The sequence below is a fragment of the Geotrypetes seraphini genome, chromosome 2 (assembly GCF_902459505.1).
Source record: "Geotrypetes seraphini chromosome 2, aGeoSer1.1, whole genome shotgun sequence".
In the NCBI taxonomy this organism is placed as follows: Eukaryota; Metazoa; Chordata; class Amphibia; order Gymnophiona; family Dermophiidae; genus Geotrypetes; species Geotrypetes seraphini.
In genome coordinates, this window is record NC_047085.1 from 130,421,833 (window position 1) to 130,445,426 (window position 23,594).

Genomic DNA, 23,594 nt, shown 5'->3' on the forward strand with positions numbered 1-23,594 from the left:
AGGGCTTGAGTCCGGAGTTTGCATGCAAATGATTTGCACCTCCATAGAAATCATTTGCATGCAGTAAAGATAGTGAATCAATCGCTATTTTAAAATCGGCCAACAGCGATTGAATTGCTATTTTTAGTGAATCTGGGCCATGGTAAACTGGTTCAATATAAAAATAAATAACTGGTGGACATAAGATCCTAGGCATCTCCTCTTCCAGCTGCAACTGTTGAAAGAACAGTGTGAAGAGGTAAAGAAGATAGTCGTGCCTATAGTAAGAAGATCAGCTTGATATGATTATGCAGAGCAAGTCTGTTCTGCAGGCTGTGTTGTGTAATGAAGAGAAACAGGAGAGAAGATATTGAAGATTAGAGATGAAGGAGAAGAAAAGTCACAGCTTGGAGACAGAAGGGTGAGACCCAGGAAAACACCATCCATCTACAATGAGGCAACTATATTCATTCAGTTACTTGATTGGAGCCCTGGAGTCTCTGAGCCTCCTCTTATCTGTATCATGATTGGGCATTACATACTCAGTCCATAGGAAGGTATTTAAAAATGACAACTGAGGCTGCTGGTCATGTGTTCAATCAGGAGAGGAGGAAACATATTTGGAGTCAAATGATCAGCAAGGGAGTTCATGAGCCGAAACAGAAGCAAACAAGATCTGGCCTCTTTGCTGGATTTTGTTAAATAGCATTAAATTAACTGTTCTCCTCCTTTCTCAAATGATAATAATAATAATAACTTTATTCTTGCATACCGCATTACCATGGAAGTTCTATGCGGTTAACAGATGAAGAGACTGTACATTTACAGTGAAGTTACATTTTCAGCGATGCTACATTTACAGTGAAGTTATTATTACAGCAAAGTTACATTTGAAATGAAGATACATTTGCTGTGAGTTACATACAGCGGTGATACATAACCCTCATCTCCTTCCCTAATTCTTGGTGACTTCAACATCCATGCTGTTGACCCCTCTGACTCCTGCACTTCCATATTTCTCACTCTAACAACCTCATTCAATCTTCAACTGTGCTCCACCACCCCTTCGCACCAGAATAGCCACTGCCTTGACCTTGTCTTTTTCTCCAACTGCTCTACTAACAGTTTGTGAACCTCAGCTCTTCCCCTATCTAGCCATCATCAATTAATTTACAATTCATCATCCCCTCCCCGACCCAGCCAGTCACTACCAATACATTTAGGAACCTTCAGGCTATTGATCCTGGCACCCTCTCTACCATTGTCTCATCCCTCCTTTCAACTACTGTGTCATACACGTCTATCAGTGAAGTTGTCTTGTCCTATAACACCATTCTCTCCTTTGCTCTAGATACCCTTGCATCTCCCATTTCATGTCCTGTAAGGTAGGCCAACCCCCCCCCCCCAGCCCTGGCTGACCTTCACCATCTGCTACCTGCACTCCTGTGCCCGATCTGAACGTCTTTAGCTTAAATCCAACACACATGCAGATTTCATACACTTCAAATTCCTACTTACATCCTTCCATGCAGCTCTCTCAAACAAGAATGCTCCACCCATTTAACTAACTCCTAGCTCTAACCCTCGCCTTCTCTTTGCCATACTAAACTCTACTCACCTCCAGTCCCCCTTCACTTTCTTCCCAGAATATGACTGAATTCTTCTACAACAAGATTCAGAAAATTCAACTGAGTTCTCAACCAGGTCACCTCCCCCACCCCCCTTTTCCATCTGTCCCTTCTGCCAACCTCCCCACAACCCTTGCCACCTTTTCCTCCTTTTCTAAAATCACTGAAATAAAACTACATTTTTTCTCCTCCAAATGCACTACCTGCTCCTCTGATCCGATTCCCACCCACCTACTCAGCACTGTTTCTCCCACTGTCATCATCTCCCTCTGTATCCCATGTGATGCATAAGGAAGGGCCTAAGGCCTTGATTGACTCAAACTCCTCTACAGAGGGAGGAGCCTAAGACCGAGGCTGGAACGTCTGCCATTTTGGATCGGCGAGATACCAGGGGAGGGGGGTTCGGGGGAGCATCCAGTGGCAGGAGGGAGTGGGTATCCCTCCTGCCTTTTGGTGGAGGAAGGGGGAGGGTAGGAGATGGTTCGGGGGAGCTCCACTGGCAGGAGGGATTGGGCATCCCTCCTGCCAATTTCCTCAAGAACGGGGGGGAGGTCAGCATGGCAGGAGGGAGTGGGCATCCTGCCAATTTTCTCTCCCGCAGGGGGAGGGGCTTGGCATAACAGGAGGGAAATGGGCATCCCTCCTGCCAATTTTCAGTGGCGCAGGGAAGGGGGGGATCCAGTCTCTGGTGCTGAGACAGTGGTAGAGGGTGGGGGGCTTTTTTCCCTCTCTCTTTTTTAATGGGGTAGATATTGTGCATGTGTAACACACACAGCATCTGTGCCAATTTAAAAAAAAAAAAAAGGGGGGGGGTTCTGCCCCGAACATTTGAGTGGCAGGAAGCTTCTTTGGGGCTTCCACTGTCTCTTAGCTGTTTGGGCTTCCATTGCCAGCTCTGCACATGTATGAGAGTCGATCTCACAGTGATCAATCGGTTGGGAGAGTCAGGGATTACGATGAACCTTCATGCAAAATCTTTAGTGCATTAATAGCTCTTTTAGAATCGGCCAAGAATCAGATCGGAGCCAAACCCACGTGGTCTTACAGATCCTGTTTAGTGCATCTAGCTCTTCATCCTCCTTGCATACCTTTATGAAGTTTTACAGAATAAACTTGGCAGCCAAAAGGGATTCTGCTGTCTGTTTTTCAGTTTTGACAGCCAGTTTATCAGTCCCCCCTTGATTTTGAGGGACTGCTCTGTTACATCCCACTTATCCAGGAATAGAGTGGGATTGTACAGTAACAAAAGATTAGGTTCTTGCCTTTGCTAATCTTCTTTCTTGTAAATCTATTCCTGGAACCCGCCATTGGAGGTGTTGATTTGCTGATTGTCTGCCTCAATAAGTACTGGTAAGTTGGACTTTTGATTCTTTGCCCAACCTTTCTAAGATTTAACATCTGATCGTATTGTTCACTTTACCCGGGGGGGGGGGGGGAAGAGGGTTTAGCTTCTGTGCCCCATCCTGTAAGTGCAGGCTGTGTCTGCTGATTTTATGGTTTATAATATTTCTGCATCCCGTTTTAATGAGTCATGATTGTTATTCAGTTTTATGATATGAGAATATTAGATTTGTTTCTTGGGGAGTATTCCCATACCCCTCCCTCTTTTCTGTGTCCTGTACAGGTATGGCTGTCTGCTTTTGTACCAACTGGAAGTCAGAGGGCAGTTCTGAGGTAAGAGAGGAAGATCAAAGATATGTAAATGAAGCTTCCTACAAGAGATTTTGTGAGATGGGATTGACTACCCACTTGACCAGGAATAGTGTGTAGATGTACAAGAAAGAAGATTAGCAAAGGTAAGAACATAATCTTTCATTCAGTTAGAAGTGATAAGTCAAGAATTATTATTATTTTTAACTATCTTTCTTTTTTCTTTTTTTTTTTTTTAAACATCAACATAGCAATGCCAACAAAATCAAATCTGCATACATGCAGACTTTATACTTTTGTATATTAAAACTTCAGTAAAATATATTTTAAAAAGTATAGATAATAACATATTCAGTTATACAAATGAAACAAATAACAATCTACATCTATGTAGAACTAAAATACATGAGGATAAATACATGCATACTTATGCCCTGCACTGACATTTTCAATTTGACAATGGTTTTAAAATAATTTAAATTAATATGGAATTCCTTTAAATACTAGTAGTTACCTTTTAAAACTAAGCATATCTCTCTTCTTTTTAGTCATAGGGTGTTAAGACACACGGCAGTTGTTTGTACAAGCCGGTCGCTGAATATACAAGCCACTATCTGCAGGAGTAATACTCTTGAGGATGACGAAAGCAAAGGTGGCAATATGCTGGTATTTGTGGATGTCGAAAATATGAATACCGTAAGCTTATACTTATGTGTGATTTCAACAAGGTTTCAATTTTTTATGCTTAACATAGCTAGAATGGGATTCTTTATATTTACAGTACCTCTGTACCATATTAGTACCATATATTGTACATATATACTCAAATATGAATCCATCTGAATATAAACTGAGACAATATTCCCCCCCACCCCCCTTTTTCAGGGGAAAATTGGTTACTCAAATATAAACTGAGGATTTATGTTCAATCATTCCTCCTCTTCCATTCCCTTTAGTGTCAGGTATTCCTACAACTCTTCATCCTGGGAGTGTCCCTCCTCTGCCACCAGCCACCCCCTACCATCAATGCCCCCCAAATAAAATAAGCACAGTTCCCCCTCTTGATGACCCCCCCCCCTTTGAACCCACCGGAAGGACCCTTCCTCTAGGCCAGGGATCTCAAAGTCCCTCCTCGAGGGCCGCAATCCAGTCGGGTTTTCAGGATTTCCCCAATGAATATGCATTGAAAGCAGTGCATGCACATAGATCTCATGCATATTCATTGGGGAAATCCTGAAAACCCAACTGGATTGCAGCCCTCAAGGAGGGACTTTTAGATCCCTGCCCTTGGCCTACCATACTTCTCTGGTCTAGTGATGTGTTAGGGCAAGAGTGATTCCCACTCACTCCTGCCCATGCTCTCTCAACAGTTAAAATGGCTGCCATGATGTTCAGTGGTAAACATTTACTGACTCGTTGACCAAGATGAGGATCTGTGGCCAGCATTGCTCTTAAAACAAACAATTGACATGTTGTATAGAAGAAAATATTTTATGTGTTTTTAAAACAAGTTCTGTTTTTAAAACCATTCTTGTTGAATTTGTATGTAACTTGGATCATGTGAGAATCTGTGTGTATTTATGTTCTCATCTATAGTACACAATCTATAAAAACATTAAACATTAAAGAAACAGTCTTCAAAATAAAGTACTGTACAGTGGAACCTTGGTTTACGAGCATAATTCGTTCCAGAAGTATGCTCGTAAACCAAATTGCTCGTATATCAAAGCAAGTTTCCCCTTAGGAATGAATGGAAACTCGCTTTGATTCGTCCCACCAACCCCCCCCACCCGAGGCTACCGGCGCTGCTCCAATCCCCCCCCCTTGAGGCCACTGGCGATGCTCCATACCCCACCCCCGGCGATCCGGAAAGAGCGAGACTAGAAGGCCTTGAGCATGCGCAAATGCTCAAGGCCCAGTCCAGCCCAGCACAAGCAAGAGGAAGGATCGCCGATGCACCGCCCAGCCCAGCACAGAAGAGGAAGGATCTTCGAGCACCGCCATGTCCTGTGCGTTGGTGCTGGTGCCGGTGCCCAATCACGGTAAGGGATATTGTTTTGGTGTTCGAGGGAGCATGTAAGATCGCAGGGGGCGGGGACAACTCGAGCGGGGGGGATGTCGGATCGCGGGGGGTGGCACTTGTAAATCGAGTCAAAGTTGCTTTCTGAGGCGCCGATTTTGCGAATGTTTTGCTCGTCTTGCAAAATACTCGCAAACCAGAGCACTCGTAAACCGAGGTTTGACTAGTTTAAATAGATAGAAAAGATAGGTTTACATTTATACACTTCTTTCTCTTCATAAAGCCGTGGGAAACATTTCTTACGTGCTGCCCGCGGCTGACACAGAAACTGTTCCCTCTCCACCACCAAATCCAGCATTTCTCTCTCTCATCTCTCTCTTACTCATGCCTGTCTACGTCACTCCTCTCCCGCCACCATCCTATATAATAAAAGGCTAGCCGCGCATGCCCACTCCTATTTGCGTGCTTCCGTGATCAGTAGGTCTGTGGTCGCAGGAGTGCGCATGCGTGCTTATTCGTCACTAGCCGCCGATCGCCTTCACAAGCCGGGACCGCAGCCAGCCGCCGATCTCCGTTCCTCCAGCGCTAGGCGAGTATGCGTCACCACAGCCTCCCTGCTCTCCACCTCGCGCTGCTGCAGTAATGGCCCCACACTCGCGACTCGCCTTCATTCCGGAGCCGGCAAAGAAGAGCTCTCCCCAATCGGAAAAGCTGCCCGGACTCTTTCCTCCTTCCTTCCTCCCTGTGCGAGTTTGAGGTCATCAGTTTCCTGCTACTGCTGCTGCCGATACCGCTGTTGTGTGCACACTTTGCAGCCTCCGCCGCTAGCATTTCCGTGGCAGAAATCTTGAACTTTTTCAGTGTTTGCAGGGCTGGAGCCCCCCCACCCCCGACTGCGCACGCTGAATCTGGTCATGCAGGCTCAGTGAGAGGCAGCGGAGGGGGCCACAGCTCAACTCGGGCAAGTCTTGCTTCTTCACTCTGCCCGCCCTCCCTTCACCCCACCCCACACAGCCTTCCAAATTTGCTATATTCACCAGCGGCAATTAAATCAGGCTGCTTCTAGCTTGCCATGGGGACCTTCACTTTGTCACAACTTTCTGTTGTCATGTGGGCAGGATATTTCAGAGGAAAAGTCCCAAACTAACGACTGTGGGCTAGGGAGAGGAAGAAGGAGGTAGAGAGAGATGCCGGATCTGTAAGGTACAAGGAAGGGAATAGGTGAAGGGAAGAAAATAGAGAGACTAGACTGGACAGACAGGGGAGGGCTGCAGGGAATGAGAAATCAAGTTTCAAGTATTTACAATGCATCCATCACATCGAGGATTTCTACTCGATGTACCATTCAGTGTCCCAGTGCTCCAGAGCAGGGGGGAAAAGGAAGGGAGGCCTACTGCAGGACAAGGTAGGTAAAAGGAAGGGAGAATGGACAGGGGGAGCAGGCAAGGAAAAAGAAAGACAAAGCGCAAAGGAGAGACAGAGAGATGGAAAGAATTAAAGATAGACACACACACACATATATTCTAGGACCCGTTAATGTAACGGGCTATAAGACTAGTGCCCAATAATTCTCTCCCCTCCTTATGCCCAACAATTCTCCTTTTTCTTCATTTCCCCATGTGCACCATCACTTTCCCTTTCACCCATAAGAACATAAAAATAGCCTTACTGGGTCAAACCAATGGTCTATCAAGCCCAGTAGCCTGTTCTCACGGTGGCCAATCCAGGTCACTAGTACCTGGCCAAAACCCAAGGAGTAGCAATATTACATGCTTACCGATACAGAGCAAGCAGTGGCTTCCCCCATGTCTTTCTCAATAACAGACTATGGACTTTTCCTACAAAAACTTGTCCAAACCTTTCTTAAAACCAGCTACGCTATCTGCTCTTACCACATCCTCTGGCAACGCATTCCAGAGCTTAACTATTCTCTGAGTGAAAAAAATTTCCTCTGATTGGTTTTAAAAGTATTTCCCTATAACTTCATCGAGTGTCCCCTAGTCTTTGTCATTTTTACACCCGTTCTACTCCACTCAGGATTTTGTAGACTTCAATCATATCTCCCCTCAGCCATCACTTTTCAAAGCTGAAGAGCCTTAACCATTTTAGTCTTTCCTCATATGAAAGGAGTTCCATCCCCTTTACCATCTTGGTCACTCTTCTTTGAACCTTTTCTAGCACCACTATATCTTTCTTGAGATAAGGAGACCAGAATTGAACGCAATACTCCAGATGAGGTTGCACCATGGAGTGATACAGGGGCATTATAACATTCTTAGTTTTGTTAACCATCCCTTTTTTAATAATTCCTAGCATCCTGTTTGCTTTTTTGACCACCGCCACCACACATTGGGCGGAAGGTTTCATTATATTGTCTATGATGACACCCAGATCCTTTTCTTGGGTGCTAATCCCCAAATTGGACCCTAGCATCCGGTAACTGTGATTCAGAATATTCTTCCCAATGTGCATCACTTTGCATTTGTCCATATTAAATTTCATCTGCCATTTGGATGCCCAGTCTTCCAATTTCCTCAGGTCCGCCTGCAATTTTTAACAATCCGCATGCATCTTAACAACTTTGAACAGTTTAGTGTCATCTGCAGATTTAATCACCTCACTCGTCGTTCCAATTTCCAGATAATTTATAAATAAATTAAATAACACTGGTCCCAGTACAGACCCCTGCGACACTCCACTGTTTATTCTCCTCCATTGAGAAAATTGACCATTTAACCCTAACCTCTGTTTTCTATCCGATAACCAATTCCTAACCCAAAATTGAACTTTGCCACCTATCCCATCACACTTTAATTTTCTCAGGAGCCTCTCATAAGAAACTTTATCAAAAGCTTTCTGAGAATCTAGATACACTATATCAACCAGATCACTTTTATCTACATATTTATTCACACCTTTAAAGAAGTCAAGCAAATTGGTGAGACAAGATCTCCCTCGGCTGAACCCATGCTAATTCCATCTCATTAAATCATGTTTGTCTACGTGTTCCACAATTTTATTTTTTATAATTGTTTCTACCATTTTGCCCGGCACCGAAGTGAGGCTTTACCGGTCTGTAATTTCCCAGATTTCCCCTGGAGCCCTTTTTAAAAAATCGTCGTAACATCTTCAGGTACTACAGACGATTTTAGCGACAGGTTACAGATCACTAAAAGCAGGTCAGCAATTTCACGTTTGAGTTCTTTTAGTACCATGGGATGTATAACATCCGTTCCTGGTGTTTTATCACAATTTAACATGTCGATTTGGCTTAGTACATATTCCAGATTCACAGAGATTTCTTTCATTTCCTCCGCATCATCACCCTTGAAAACCATTTCCGGTTCAGGTAGATCTCTTGCATCTTCTTCCATAAAGACCAAAGCAAAGAATTCATTCAGTCTTTCTGCTATGGCCTTATCCTCTCTGAGCACCTCTTTTGATCTGTGATCATCTAATGGTCCCACAGATTCCCTCAAAGGTTTTCTGCTTCTGTTGTACCTAAAAAAAAAATACTATGAGTTTTTGCCTCTTTTGCAATTTTCTCTTCATATTCTTTCTTAGCTGTGTCTATCAATGCTTTCCATCTAACTTGCCAGTGCTTCTGTTTCTTCTTATTTTCTTCATTTAGATCCTTTTTCCATTCTTTAAAGGATTTTTTTTTGGCTCCAATAGCCTCTTTCACTTCACCTTTTAACCATGCCGGCTCTCATTTCCTCCTCTGTCCACCTTTCCTGATACGTGGAATACATCTGGTCTGTGCTTCCACAATGGTATTTTTAAATAACATCCATGCCTGGTTTACTGTCCTAACCTTTGCAACTGATCCTTTTAGCTTCTTTTTAACCATTTTCCTCATTTTATCATAGTTGTCCTTTTGAAAAATAAACGCCCTTAGAGTAGATTTTATTTTGCGACATTACTCCTGGTATCAGCTCAAATTTGATCACGTTATGATCACTGTTTCCCAGCGGACCCAACACAGTTAACTTCTGTACCATGTCTTGAATTCCACTGAGGACCAAATCTAAAAGAGCACCCCCTCTTGTCAGTTCCCGGACCAGTTGCTCGAAGAAGCAGCCATTTATGACATCTAGGAATTTTACCTCCTTAGCACTCCCCAATGTAACATTTAACCAGTCAATATTGGGGTAATTGAAATCACTATACTAGTGACTATAGAGTATGTATAGCGGATTTTTGGAATTGAAATCACCCATTATTATAGTGTTTACAGTTTCTTCAGCTTTCCTAATCTCTGAAAACATTTCTTCATCTGTCTGTTCATTTTGTCCTGGGGGACAGTAGTATGACCCTACCTTTATAATCCTTTCCTTCACACATGGAATTTCTTTCCATGAGAATTCCACACTGCTATCTATGTCATGTAAAATGTTTAAATTTTGTTTGATTCAATGCCCTCTTTAACATATAGCGCAACCCCCCCCCCCCTCCAATTTGATCTACTCTATCCTTGCGATATAATTTGTACCCAGGTAACACAGTGGCCCATTAACCTCCTGCCACCAAGTCTCCGAGATGCTTATTATATCTGTCATCATTCAGTGCTATATACTCTAACTCTTCTATTTTATTTTTTAGGCTTCTAGCATTTGCATATAGACACTTCAAATTGTGTTTTTTCCTTCAACTACAGTCTGCTGAAAAGATAGGGAAAATTTGAGTCTTTTACTCTGCTAAGGGGAGTATTCTCCCTCTATTATAATTTTATTGTTCAATCCCACTATTCTTGGATAAGCGGGAAGTCAATCCCATCTCACGTGATCTCTTGTAGGAAGCTTCATTTACATATGTTTGATCCTCCCCTCTTAACTCAGGACTTCCCTCTGACTTCCAGTTGTCTTTATACAAGCGAGACAGGAACTATACTTTTCTGCTCATGTTTATTTTTTTCTTACCTTTAGTAATTTTATTTATCCAGAAATTTTGTGCTGGAGAGGATCCCCTTTGAGGACAGCTCTGGTTGCAGAAGATTCCAGACTTGAATAGGACAGAGCCATTTTCCAAGGGGTGACTGCTTTGCAGGGCTCCTCCTAGGACAGCCTGCTTTTCCAGTTTTGGGGCTCAGGGACTGTTTCCTTGGGAGCTAAGCTCACCCTAGGTTCGTTCGCTAGTGGTTTGGAGCACCGTCTGTATGGCTCCATGGCATCGTGTCCAGAATCGGGGCCGACTACATCCCTCCCCCCATAGTGCGCGCAAAGGATCCAATGAGGGTTGAGGTCTCTGGTCAAGTCATGAGCCTGAGAGGCAGTCAGAGTATGTGGCGGCAAGACAGTGAGAATCCAAAATGGAGGCCATTCCTGCTGAAACTGGAACTGCCGCTGAGGAGCCCACTGGCAGTGGTTGTCACCATAGGAAACTCAACCTCCTGATCTGAACTCGCCTCCCGTGCAGAACCAAAGGCCGACTTTGGCTCCCCATAGTCAGATCTGAGCTCCCAATAACTCCAGACCTTGAAGCCTACACATGCAGTACCAAAGCTTATCTGCGCATTGCTAACAGTACTGCAGAAAACAGGCACCAGAAGTTAGGAAACCCCCATCAGCTAAACAGGCAGGCCCAAAGAAGTACAGCAAACCAAAAACTGCCTTAGCCCGTAGCAAACTCATGTTTCGGGGCTCTAAAGTGTGCGTGCCGGCTCCCTTCTCTTCTCCCCCACGACGTAACTTCCGGTTTCGGAGGGAAGAGAAGGGAAACCGGCATGCACATTTTAGAGCACTGAAGTATGAGTTCGCTATGGGCGATCTCCAAGCCAGTGAGAAGAGGTTTTCTTTTTGGTTATTTTTTGTTTTTTTTTAATGTTGAGCAGCGGCGGCAGCAGCAGGATTCGTGATAGATGACAGCTGGGCGGTCAGCTAAATTAGCTGGGCAGAGCGCCCGGCTGAAAGGCCCTAGAGAGAACACTGATGTTGGAAGAGCGACACTTCCCCAGGGGGAACTTTGTTCTCCTGTATCAGAGAAAATGTCTCTGGGCCAGGATTACAGATTCCCAATTCTGTCTTTGTTTTTGTTTTGTCTAAATTGTCTTGAGATAGCTTTATGTGCTATATGAGTAGTGCTCTTCTCTATGTTGTATAACTTTTCTTCCTATCAGTATGTGGTGAGATTATTAGATAACCAAAATAAAGAGGAGAATAAAGAGAGGTATATAGCCGTGCATGGTGTGGTGTGAATGTATTTCTTTGGTACTGGGTGTGATTGAGATATCGTATATACTCGAATATAAGCTAAGATGTTTAGGCCTAAAAATGGGAGTCTCGGCTTATATTCGGGTCAGCCCCCTCCCCCCCAATCAGGCCTGCCATATGAGCTGGTGGGGTGTGCCGGGGCAGGAAGGGACCCCTCCTGTCCCAACCAACTCTTACAATTTATTTTTTTTTTTTACCTCTCTCCTGCCTCCCCTGCATAACTTTTTGAATCCCTGGTGGTCCAGCAGTGTACCAGGCAGGAGCGAGCTTTCCATGCTCCTGTCCTGTGCTGAACCCCTGCCTGAATGGCCGCCTCAAGTTTTCGCAGCCCAGCGGTGTACCGGGCATGAGCGAGCTTTCACGTTCCTGGCCAGTACTGAGCCGCTCACTGAATGGCTGGCACGAGTTCTCACGGGACTCATGAAAATGCATGGCAACCATTCAGGGAGAAACTAAACTAAACTAAACCTTGGGTTTATATACCGCACCATCTCAGTAAATGCAGAGCTCGGCACGGTTTACAGGAATTAGGATGAGAGAGAGCTCCAGTGGAGAGTTTAAGAGATAGATGTAAAAGGGTGGGGAAGGTGGGAGAGGCCTAAGAGGGGGGAAAAGTTACAGTTTTGAGAATAGCCAGGTTTTAAGGTGTTTACGGAAAAGTTGGAGGGAGCTTGAGGATCGGAGCGGGGAGGTAAGGTTATTCCAGATCTCAGTGATTCTAAAGGGGAGGGATGACCCAAGTTTGCCTGCATGAGAAATACCTTTTGTGGAAGGGAAGGATAGTTTAAGAGTTTGGGAGGATCTGGAGGAGGTAGGGGTTGGGGAGTTCCAGGATAGAGGGATAACGGCAGGAAGGATGCCATGTAGGATCTTGTAGGCTAGGCACGCACATTTGAAGTGGATCCTGGAGATTACTGGGAGCCAATGGAGCTTAGACAGGAGTGGCAAGACGTGATCAAATTTGCTTTTCGCAAAAATAAGCTTAGCCGCGGCGTTCTGGATCTGCTGCAGTCTGTGGAGGCTTTTCTTGGTCAGGCTGAGGTAGATAGAATTGCAATAGTCTAATCTGGAGAGGATGATGGATTGTACTAGGACTGCGAAGTGTTTTTGGTGAAAATAGGGTCTGACTTTCCTTAGCATGTGAAGGCTGAAGAAGCATTTTTTTACCAAGGATTGGAGATGGTTGTTGAAGGATAGGGAAGAGTCTAAGGTGACACCCAGAACTTTGCTTGAGAGCTCGAGCTGTAGTGAGGAGCCGGAGGACAATGGGATGGAGGAGGGTAGATGGTCTAATTGTGGGCCGAGCCAAAGGAGTTTTGTTTTGGACTCGTTCAGTTTCATTTGTACTGTGAATGCCCAGGATTGGAGGTTCGTTATGCATGAGGATATGTTCGTAGAGAGGTTAGTGAGGTTCGAGTCAGTCTCAAGGAGGATGAGGATGTCATCGGCGTAAGTGTAAAGAGTTTCAAGGGGGGATAGTTGGAGTAGTTTCAGGGAGGACATGTAAATGTTAAAAAGGATTGGGGAGAGGGGTGAGCCTTGCGGGATCCAGGGGGAGGATGAGGTGCCGCTCATGTTAACCGTGTAAGAGCGGGAGCGCAAGAATTTGGAGAACCAATCAAGAACTGTGGCGCTAATGCCTATCTCGGAGAGTTGGAAAATTAGAATGTCATGGTGGACAACGTCAAAAGCTGCGGAGAGGTCGAATTGGCTGCAATGGGAACCCACGGCAGACATTTTGATGACGGTTCTGCACGGGACAGGAGCATAGGAAGATCGCTCCTGCCCCACGTCACCACTAGACTGCCAGGTGTAGTTCGAGCAGCCTGCAAAAAGAAGAAAACAAAAATCACAAATAATCGAATTTGCGAATAGGGAAACCGCGAATCCGGAGGGAGAGCTGTAGTAGGTTGAAAATATGGGGAACTAAGCTTGATTCCCACTGCAGCTCCTTGTAACCCTGGGCAGCTCACTTAACTCTCCATTACACCAGATACAAAATTTAAATTGTGAGCCCACTAAGGACAGAGAGAGTATTTATTTATATATATTAAAACCGTTTTGGTTTTACCACTGAAAGATGGTATAACAAATCCATGACTCCTTCATTATTTACCCTTTACTCAAGTGTTGAATATAACTTGTGCTAAAATACATTCCATCCTAGGGGGTTCACAGACTTTGTTTCAGCACCATACCATGAACAGTGTGCCTTATGTGGGCATAAGTAAATATGAGTGAGAATGACAGGCCTAGTGAAAACGATGATTTGTGGTTCATAACTTTGCAGCAACAGATATTATTGCCTTTTGCTAATGTGTCCAAATGCCAGCAGGGTATGTTGAGCAGACCAAAAGCTTAAGTAAATATGAGTGAGAATGACAGGCCTAGTGAAAACGATGATTTGTGGTTCATAACTTTGCAGCAACAGATATTATTGCCTTTTGCTAATGTGTCCAAATGCCAGCAGGGTATGTTGAGCAGACCAAAAGCTTAAGTAAATATGAGTGAGAATGACAGGCCTAGTGAAAACGATGATTTGTGGTTCATAACTTTGCAGCAACAGATATTATTGCCTTTTGCTAATGTGTCCAAATGCCAGAAGGGTATGTTGAGCAGACCAAAAGCTTATTGGTGCATTTTGCACCTTATATCACAGGATTTTTTTTCAAGTGGCAGGATGTGGGCTAAATGCACATTTCTAAACCTGTTAGTCTCTATAACCAAATGTTTGCTATTTTGTTTTTTCTCATCGGTAGGTCACTTGAATCTTTAAGTGTTAAAATGGAGTCTTATTAGATAAACATTTGAGAAGCAGTGTCCTATACAGTACTATACAAAGCTAAGTTAGTGTATCAAAACCCCACATCCCTTCTCAAGGTATTAAATTGACAGTTGCTTAAAGTGAATGCTTACTGATGAGCTTTATTCTAGATTTATATATTGGATACATGTTTGATTTACTCTTTATGTGTGTCAAAATACAGTTTCTCTCTACTCTTTCTGTTTTAGATGGAAGTAGGAGTGAAAGAATTTCACATAGTCCAAGTATCAAGCAGCAGTAAACACTGGAAGTTCCAGAAATCTATAAATCTTTTTGAAGAGAAAGGTATGTGAATTTTTGTTTGCATATCAATCTATTTCCACTTCTACAAAGCTCTTAGAGAAAATTCTTAGAATAAACAAATATTAAATTTAAACTAAACTAAAACTTAGTTTTATATACCAGGTCATCAACCAATTTGGAGCTCGACTCGGTTAACATTAAGAATAGAGTAACTAAAGTGAGCTGTAGAAACACATGCCATAGAGCCTTATAGGCCAGCCTCTCAGTTGGGCTGAGTCTGCCTCCTTTTCCTCTGTTTCAGTTGTCAGCTCTTTTACTGTTCTTGACTGTTGGCAGAGGTTAGTCCTTTGTGGCATCTATACTGTTATTGCACCCTCTCTGGGCCCTTTTCCCTTGGGTGCAGTTTTGGTTCTCACACTGCTGTTTGTACTTGCATTTTTGGTATGTGTGACGTTGATGTCCTTATTGCCCTTGTTATCTTGTTGTTCCCTGCCTACTAATAAAAATGATTTAAAAAAAAAAAAAGAATAGAATAATACAAAAGAACAGACCAAAAGAAATCTAATTTGGAAAAAGTAGAAATAATTAATTTCCAAAATGTTTGGCGAACAAGACTGTCTTCAGAGCCTTCCTGAAAGTTAAGAAGGGGCCTAAGCTTCTTAGGTTGAGTGGCAAATTATTCCAAAGCTCTGTTAGTTTGAAGGAGAAAGAATGGCTAAGTTTTCTGATAGATTTGATTTTGCCCTTAAGGAAAGGAAAGTTTTAATCTCTGAGAGCTCCTAGCCAGATGAGATCTGCACACATTCCATTCCAAAAGGACAAGAGTGATACAGAGGCCAAATAAGATCTTGAATGCAATGCAAATGCATTTAAATTGAATTCTCAAATGTACTGGAAGCTAATGTAATTCTCTGAAGAGTGGGGCCAAATGAGTCTGGCAGCTGGAGTCTGTATTAGCTGGAGTCTCTGAAGGCTAGCCTTAGATAAGCCCACGTACAGTGAATTGTAATAGTCCAAACGTGCCAGAATAATTGATTGGACCAAGACAGAAAAATGCCGTTGGTAGAAGAACAGTCTAACTTTCCTCAAAACATAAAGCCTAAAGAAACACTTTTTTGCAAGAGAGTTAATTTGATCCTTAAATGTGAGAATGCCTAATACTAATGAGGAGAACTTGATTTTCAAAGAATCTCCCAAATCTAGGTTCACAGCAGAAGGAAGAGAATATAATTTAGGGCCCAGCCAAAGAAGTTTAGTCTTAGCAGTATTTAATTTCATCTGGACCATCAGTGCCCAGGACTGTAGTTTTGCAATACAGTGGTTAATATTGGATGATAAATTAAATAGGTCTGGATCGACTTCGAGTAATATAAAAATGTCATCAGCATACGTCAATAGGGTTTCGCGAATATTCAGGTCATAGTATTTCAGTGTACTCATATAGATGTTGAATAAGATCGGGGACAGTGGAGAATCCTGGGGCTCACCAGAAGGGGCCCTCCAGAATTTTGAAGTAGATCCCTCCATATTAACTGAGTTGGAATGATATGATAGAAATTTAGAAAACCATTCCAGGACACTCTGATCGAGACCAATTTCTGAGAGCAAGAAACGCAAGACGTCATGATTAATGACGTCAAAAGCAGCAGATAAATCAAATTGAAGCAGAATAGCGTGTTTCTTACATAATTGCAATTGTTGAATTTTTGAGAGCAGGGAGACCAGGAGTGTTTCCATACTAAAATTTGAGCGGAAACCATGCTGGAAAGGTTGGAGGATAGAAAATTTCTCCAAGTAATTTGAGAGTTAGGAAGCAACAATTGATTCCAAAAGTTTGGTTAGAAGGAGTATATTGTCAATCGGTCTATAGCAGTGGTCTCAAACTCAAACCCTTTGTGGGACCACATTTTGGATTTGTAGGTACTTGGAGGGCCGCAGAAAAAATAGTTAATGCCTTATTAAAGAAATGACAATTTTGCATGAGGTAAAACTCTTTATAGTTTATAAAACTTTCTTTTAACAGTTAAAAAGAAAGATATATAAACTATAAAGGGTTTTACCTTATGCAAAATTGTCATTTCTTTAATAAGACATTAACTATTTTTTCTGCGGCCCTCACATTTAAAGTTTAATATCTTTTCTTTCTCAAAACTGACACATTTCAATCACTATATTGAAAATAAAATCATTTTCCCTACCTTTGTTGTCTAGTGACTTTATTTTTCTGTGCTTTCAACTATTTTTCCAGGGCCTTCTTGTCCTTTGACTGTTTTTCTCTCCGTCTTCACTTTCTGCCTTGCATCCATCTTTGTTATAGCAAATTACAGGGACTGTCTATAAACAATAGTCAGTAAAAGGCTATGTATATAATGGGAAACTGACTGTATAGTAAAGTAATTACCAGTGTGGAGAAAATGGCTCATTAGCTGTACGCTCAGAGAAATGAAACTCTGAAGAGGGGGTGAGAACCTTCTCTTAGGGTAAGAGTTTACCATCCAATCATTGCATATGTTTCATGAAAAAACACTCTCTGAACACTGGTAAAACATGTATTGATAATTAAACTTGCTTGTAAAGCTGGCGTGAGTATTCAAATTTCTTATGCCACAAATCTCACTAGATTGCTAGTTTGGAACACTTATCTTGTAAGTATAGCTCTCAGGGGTCTCAACGCGGCCCCGTTTCGTGTTCTGCTTCAGGAGACCCAGAAACACTTAATTGAACGATGTTCTCATTGAGACTCTGTACAACAGTAACTGCTTTCCATGAGAAAATCAATTGCAAACTTCCAAAGTTCCAAGCAACCTTCCAAAGTTCCAAGCAACCTTCCAAAGTTCCAAGCAAAGTTCAAAGCCGCGGGTGGCGGCTCCTCGCGAGATCCGCGCCTTCATCTGAAGCCTCTCTGATGTTGTGACATCAGAGAGGCTTCCGATGCAGGAGTGGATAGCACGAGGAGCCGCCAACCTGCGGCTTTGAACGGAACGATCGACTGAGCCGGCCAGACACGCTGCTGCTCCAAAAGGAAGGGAAGGGGGAAGAGAAATGCTGTTTTGATCGTGTCTAGACTGCGGGCCGCAAAATAGCACCTGGAGAGCCACATGCAGCCTTCGGGCCGTGTGTTTAAGACCGCTGATCTATAGGGAGAAGAGACAGCAGGATTGGGGCCTGATTTTTCAAGAGGGGGGAGTAAGACTTATTGAACACATATCATAGGAAAAGTGTCCATTTTCTAAGGCATAATTCAGTAGCGCAGACAATTTAAATAAACTTGTATAATAAAGTAATAATGAAAATATGCAGATAGTAGTAGAACAGTGAGATTAGGGCTACTTGATATTTTGCACCATGTATCGCATATATCTGCCTGTTGGAGAGAGATTATATATGAAGGTGTGCTGATAAGTCTTTGACTTTTCCTATTTCACCTACGTTTTAACTAATAATGCTTTCATCACATCATAAAGTTTGTTTTGTATGTGTCTGACCTAAATTTCAGAGAAACCTGATTATTTAAAATTTTTTGCAGGTCTTTGAAGTAAAAATGGCACAAAACACAGATTTCACTGTAAAAGAGTCCAAGCAGTGATGAAATATCTTTTCCTAAAAGGAAACTCAGCCTAACAAATTTATGATGATATGTCAGGTATATTGGGGGATAAGTGCTCTTCCTGCTTCACAGAACTGGTTTGCTGCATTTAGAACCGGGCATTGGAGCACGGAAGAACATTCTGAGAGACCAACTTGTGACAATTCCAGAAAAATGAAGTTGCAGGTTCAAGCCCAGCGCTGCTTCCTGTAACTCTGAGCAAGTCACTTAACACTTCATTGCCCCAGGTACCTTAGTCAGATTGTGAGCCCACTGGGACAGAAAGGGAGAGAAGTATTTGAGTATCTGAATACAAATCGCTTATAAGCGGTATATAAATGCTATAAATAAATGATCCTGGATGATTGAAGAATATCTGTTAAAAATAAATAGAGACCCTGGAGATATCTCGAGAATGAATAGGTTATATTATTCATGAGATTTTAGACATAGGAAAGCTCTCTCAGCCTAATGGGTTCCCAAATGTCCATTTTCTAATCTAATCTAAACCTTAAGTTTATATACTGCATCATCTCCACGAATATGAAGCTCGACACGGTTTACAAAAACTTAAATAATAGGTAGAGAAGGAGAAGGTTTACATGAACTTATATGTAGAAGGGAGGAAAAAGAGGGGAGGATAGAATTACAATTTGGTGAAAAGCCAAGTTTTCAGTTGTTTGTGGAATAATTGGAGGGAGCCCAGGTTCCTCAGCGGGATGGTGAGGTCGTTCCAAAGTCCTGTGATTTTGAAGAGAAGGGATTTTCCTAGTTTGCCTGCATAGTGAATGCCGCGTAGAGAGGGGAAGGCTAGTTTATACCTTTGGGCGGTTCTGGAGGAGTCGGGACTTGAGGAGTTGTAAGATAGTGGGATAAGGGGAGGAAGGATGCCATGAATGATCTTAAAAGCCAGGCAGGATCATTTGAAATGGATTCTGGAGATCATTGGGAGCCAATGAAGTTTGGCAAGGAGTGGGGAGGCATGGTCAGATTTGCGTTTTGTAAAGATCAATTTGGCTGCAGTATTCTGGATTAGCTAGAGTCTTTGAAGACTTTTTTTTGAATGATTTATGTAGATGGCATTACAGTAATCTAGTTTGGAGAGGATGATGGATTGGACAAGGACGGCAAAATGTTGTTGGCAGAAGTAGGAACTTTTCTCAGCATGTGGAGGCTGAAAAAGCATGATTTTGCCAAGGAGTTGAGGTGGTCATTGAGGGAGAGAGAGGAATCAATAATGATGCCAAGGACCTTGCATGAGAATTCAAGCTGCAGTGCATCGCCTATGGGTAATGCGAAGAGGTGGGCAGGTGTTCTAATTTTGGGCCGAGCCAGAGTAATTTTGTTTTTGATTCATTTAGTTACATCTGTACCGAGAGGGACCAGGAGCGGAGTCTCATAATGCAAGCTGTAATGTTCTCGTGGAGGTTGGTGAGGTTCTGGTTTGTCTCGAGAAGGACAAGGATGTCATCCGCGTATGTGTAGATTGTTTCAAGGGGGGATAGTTGAAGGAGTTTCAGGGAAGACATATAGATGTTAAAGAGAATAGGGGAAAGGGGTGATCCCTGAGGGATGGTATCCAAGGAATGGACATGGTGCCATTTGTGTTGACGGTGTAGGAGCGGGAGCGTAAGAAGTTTGAGAACCACTTTAGGACGGTGGAGTCAATTCCTATCTCGGAAAGTTGGTAAAGTAGTATGTCGTGGTGGACGACATCGAAAGCAGCAGAAAGATCGAATTGTAATAGGACAGCGAATTTGTAACATGAATGTAGTTGTTGCACCTTTGAAATTAGGGAAACTAGGAGGGATTCGGTGCTGAAGCTGGGTCTGAAGCCATATTGGTAGGGATGGAGAATGGAGAATCTCTCGAGGTAGGAAGAGAGCTGGGTAGCGTCTATGGCTTCTAGAAGTTTGGTAAGTAGAGGGATATTTGCTATGGGACGGTAGTTTGATGGTGAGGAAGGGTCGAGATCGGCTTTTTTCAGAATAGGTGACAAGGCAATGTGCCCCATTTTTGTGGAGAACAGGCCTGATAGTAAAGCAGAATTAATAAGTCTCGTAAGGGAGGAGCTGGCCTGCGCAGGAATGTTTTCGTAAAGGTGGGAGGGGAACGGATCTAGGATGCATTTGCAGGATTTCAGTTTGAGACAGAGTTTAGAGATCTGGAGTTCAGATACGGGTTCAAAGGTAGTCCAGGATCTATCAGCGGGGATAGGGTTGGAGTCATTTTGGACTGATTTCAGCAGGATCTTGTGGGGATTTTTGAATCGTCTCATAACTATGACTGAAACTTGTGTGACTGATATATCTATATATAAAATCCAGAGAAAAAAGAACAATCTATTGAATGGAGACACAGTGGTTCCCCATATCCTAAGAAGTTTGACACAGAAGTCATCAAGCAACGTGTTGGCTCCTGTCTCCTGGGACAAAGATGAAATTTTGCTTGCAGATTGCCTGGAAAAGACTACTACGTTGCACTTCTTGACAAACTGAAGGAGCAACTGGTCTCCAAACATCAAGGCAAGCTTGCAAAAGGAATCTTGTTTCTTTAAGACAGTGCCACTCCTTATAAGGCAGCCATTGCACAGCAGAAATTGGCACATCTTCAATTTGAAGTTCCGAAACACCTGGCCTACTTACCTGATTTAGCCTCTTCGGACTACTACCTCTTTCCTAATCTCAAGAAATACCTCAAAGGAAGAAAGTTTTCAAGCATTGAGGATTCCACAGTACTTGTAGATGAGTGGTTTGCAGCACAACCAGAAGAATTTTTGTTGGGTGGGTTAAAGAAGTTAAAACAATGAAATCATAAGTATGTGAAGTTCATTGGTAAATATGTACAATAAATATATTTTTTTCAATCCTTTAGCTTGTTGTTTTCTTTTCAAAGCCAAGGACTTTTCAGTATCCCCTTATAAGTCCCTTGCAGAGAGCTCTTAGCTCTGAAAGAATAAGTCCAGTCTCTGGAGGCTAGATTAGCAGTCTTGGAGCGACAGAGTAGACAAAGATTAAATTTAAGAACATAATTGTTTTACTGGGACAGACTGAAAGTCCATCAATCCCAGTATCCTGTTTCCAACAGTGGCCAAGCAAGATCCCAAGTAGTAAATCATACTGCGTAATGAACTCCTGTCCCCCAGAAATTATGAAAGCAGTCCCATTAGGCTTTAAACTAACTTTGTTGAATTATTTGACTGATAATTTAAAATATGGAAATTTCCTTACTAATAATGGTCACATTATAATAACCCCAATTCCAAAAAATCATAAAGAATCACTAGCAGTAGCAACCAACTATATAGCAACCAATTATAGACCAGTAGCATCCATCCCACTTTTTGTAAAAATCATGGAAGGATTGGTACACACCCAATTGATGGAATATCTTGATCAGTTCTCTCTTTTACATGAAACTCAATCTGGTTTCAGACCTCTATTTAGCACTAAGACGGTAATCGCGGCCATCTTGGATAATTTACACTCCTTGTTCAGTAGGAGCTTTAACGCACTGATTATGCAATTTGATATGAGCTCTGCCTTTGACTTGGTGGACCATGGGAAACTGTTACAATGCTTAGACGCAATTGGTATCAGAGGCGAGGTGCTAGACTGGTTCCGAGGTTTCCCTACATCCCGCACTTATCAAGTACGCTTTAACTACAATCTATCTGAAACCTGGAGTAATCCATCCGGCATTCCGCAGGGGTCTCCACTGTCCCCACTGCTTTTCAATGTTTACATGTTATCACTAGCTGCGCAATTGTCCCAACTGGGGATAAAATTATTCAGTTACGCAGATGATTCGCGATCTTTATCCCATTCACGACCTCGCTCTCCGAAGTCACTCCTATGGCAACTAAAGTACTAAATGTGATGGAACAATGGATGACTGAATTTAGATTGAAACTAAACTCAGAAAAAACAAAATTCTTTGTAGCCTCGCCACACCCACTTGACACCAAAACGTCACTGCACATCAACAAACTCAGTTACCCTATCTAATCTACTATGAAGGTACTGGATGTAATACTAGAACAGGGCCTAACCATGAAAGACCAGGTGGACTCTTTGGTCAGAAAGGGTTTTTACTCTCTGGAAGCTTCGGTCCATTAGAGCATATTTTATCCCAGGACAAGCAGGCAGCATATTCTCAACGTATGGGTGATGTCACCGACGGAGCCCCCTAGCGGACGTTTTCACAAGCAGACTTGCTTGAAGATCTTCAAGCTTGTGATTGGGCCGCGCATGCCCCTCCCGTCCAACCTAGGGCATGCATCTCCTCAGCATGGCCTCAGTTCTATGTTTTCCGCGGAGCCAGAAGCACTGCTCCCTTGCTTCTCGCGATCTCGTTGTCCCTCTTGCACCGCGGCTTATTTGGTTACTTTCAGTTAAGTCGCTGTGCCCGCGTCTTTATTTTTATTTTTTTCCGTTCATATATTTTTGACCAGGTTCACTGGTCTTGTTCTGGCCTCCTGGCCTCGCGGAGCCGCGGCCATCCTTTTTTTATGTCCCGGCCTCGTTCCGGGTTTAAAAACTGTACTCAGTGCAACCGGGTTTATTTCCATCACCGACCCTCAACTGGCTCACCTTTATCTATGTGTTCATTCACCCCTTCAAAGGAATGCGGTAGATTAGTGAGGCAAGATTTCCCTTGACTAAATCCATGCTGGGTTTCTCTCATTAATCCATGCTTATGTATATTTTCTGTCATTTTGTTCATTATAATTGTCTACCATTTTGCCCAGCACCAATGTGAGATTCACCAATTTATAATTTCTCGGGTCTCCTCTAGAACCCTTTTTATTTCAAATATATTTTATTGAGCTCAAATAAGAATACAAAACAGTGCAAATAAAACAGCAAACAAGCTCAAGGTATTTCAATAACTTCCACATAAAGGCAATCAACACCCAAAACTAAACCCTTCTCCCCCCCCCCCCCCAATTCCCTTGGTCCTCCTTCCATAGAAATACAGTTAATATACAGGAAAAGTCTCACAAAAAGAGAACAGTATACAAAAAAGAAAATAATTAGTAGAAAAAGCATCAACAATTGAGCAAGCGGCTACGTGCCAAAGGCATCATAGTTTTCCAAAAAGGTTCCCAAGTGTATTGAAAAGAGCGCCCTATGTGAGCTGAGAAGTCAGAAACATCTTGCCGCTTCCACAGCAGCAGAGTAATCATCTGGCACTGCCAAAGAGAGTAATCTGGCACCTCGCTATCCAGCCATTTGAGCAAGATGCATTTCAATGCAATAAGAATTGTCCATTTAAGAAAAGCTGCAGACTCCCGTGTACGAGGAGAATAATAGGGAACAGCTTCAAATAACACCAAAGGAGAGGGACGCATTTTTATGGTCCAAATGCGCTCCACAAAGAGAAAAAATAGCATCCCAAAAGGAGCGAACACTAGGGCATGTCCAAAACATATGTCCCGAACCTGCCTCAGACG

The 23,594-nt window shown here is 42.8% G+C and overlaps 1 protein-coding gene across 3 annotated transcripts in view; it reads left to right on the forward strand.

Annotated features, from left to right (window-relative positions):
- TRAPPC8 (trafficking protein particle complex 8) overlaps positions 1–23,594 on the forward strand; it is a 392,175-nt gene that overhangs the window by 287,818 nt on the left and 80,763 nt on the right. For all 3 annotated transcript variants that reach the window (XM_033933766.1, XM_033933767.1, XM_033933769.1), the window contains 2 exons: positions 3,806–3,953; positions 14,499–14,595. In XM_033933766.1, coding sequence (XP_033789657.1) covers positions 3,806–3,953; positions 14,499–14,595 — 245 coding nt within the window. The remainder of the gene's footprint in view (positions 1–3,805; positions 3,954–14,498; positions 14,596–23,594) is intronic.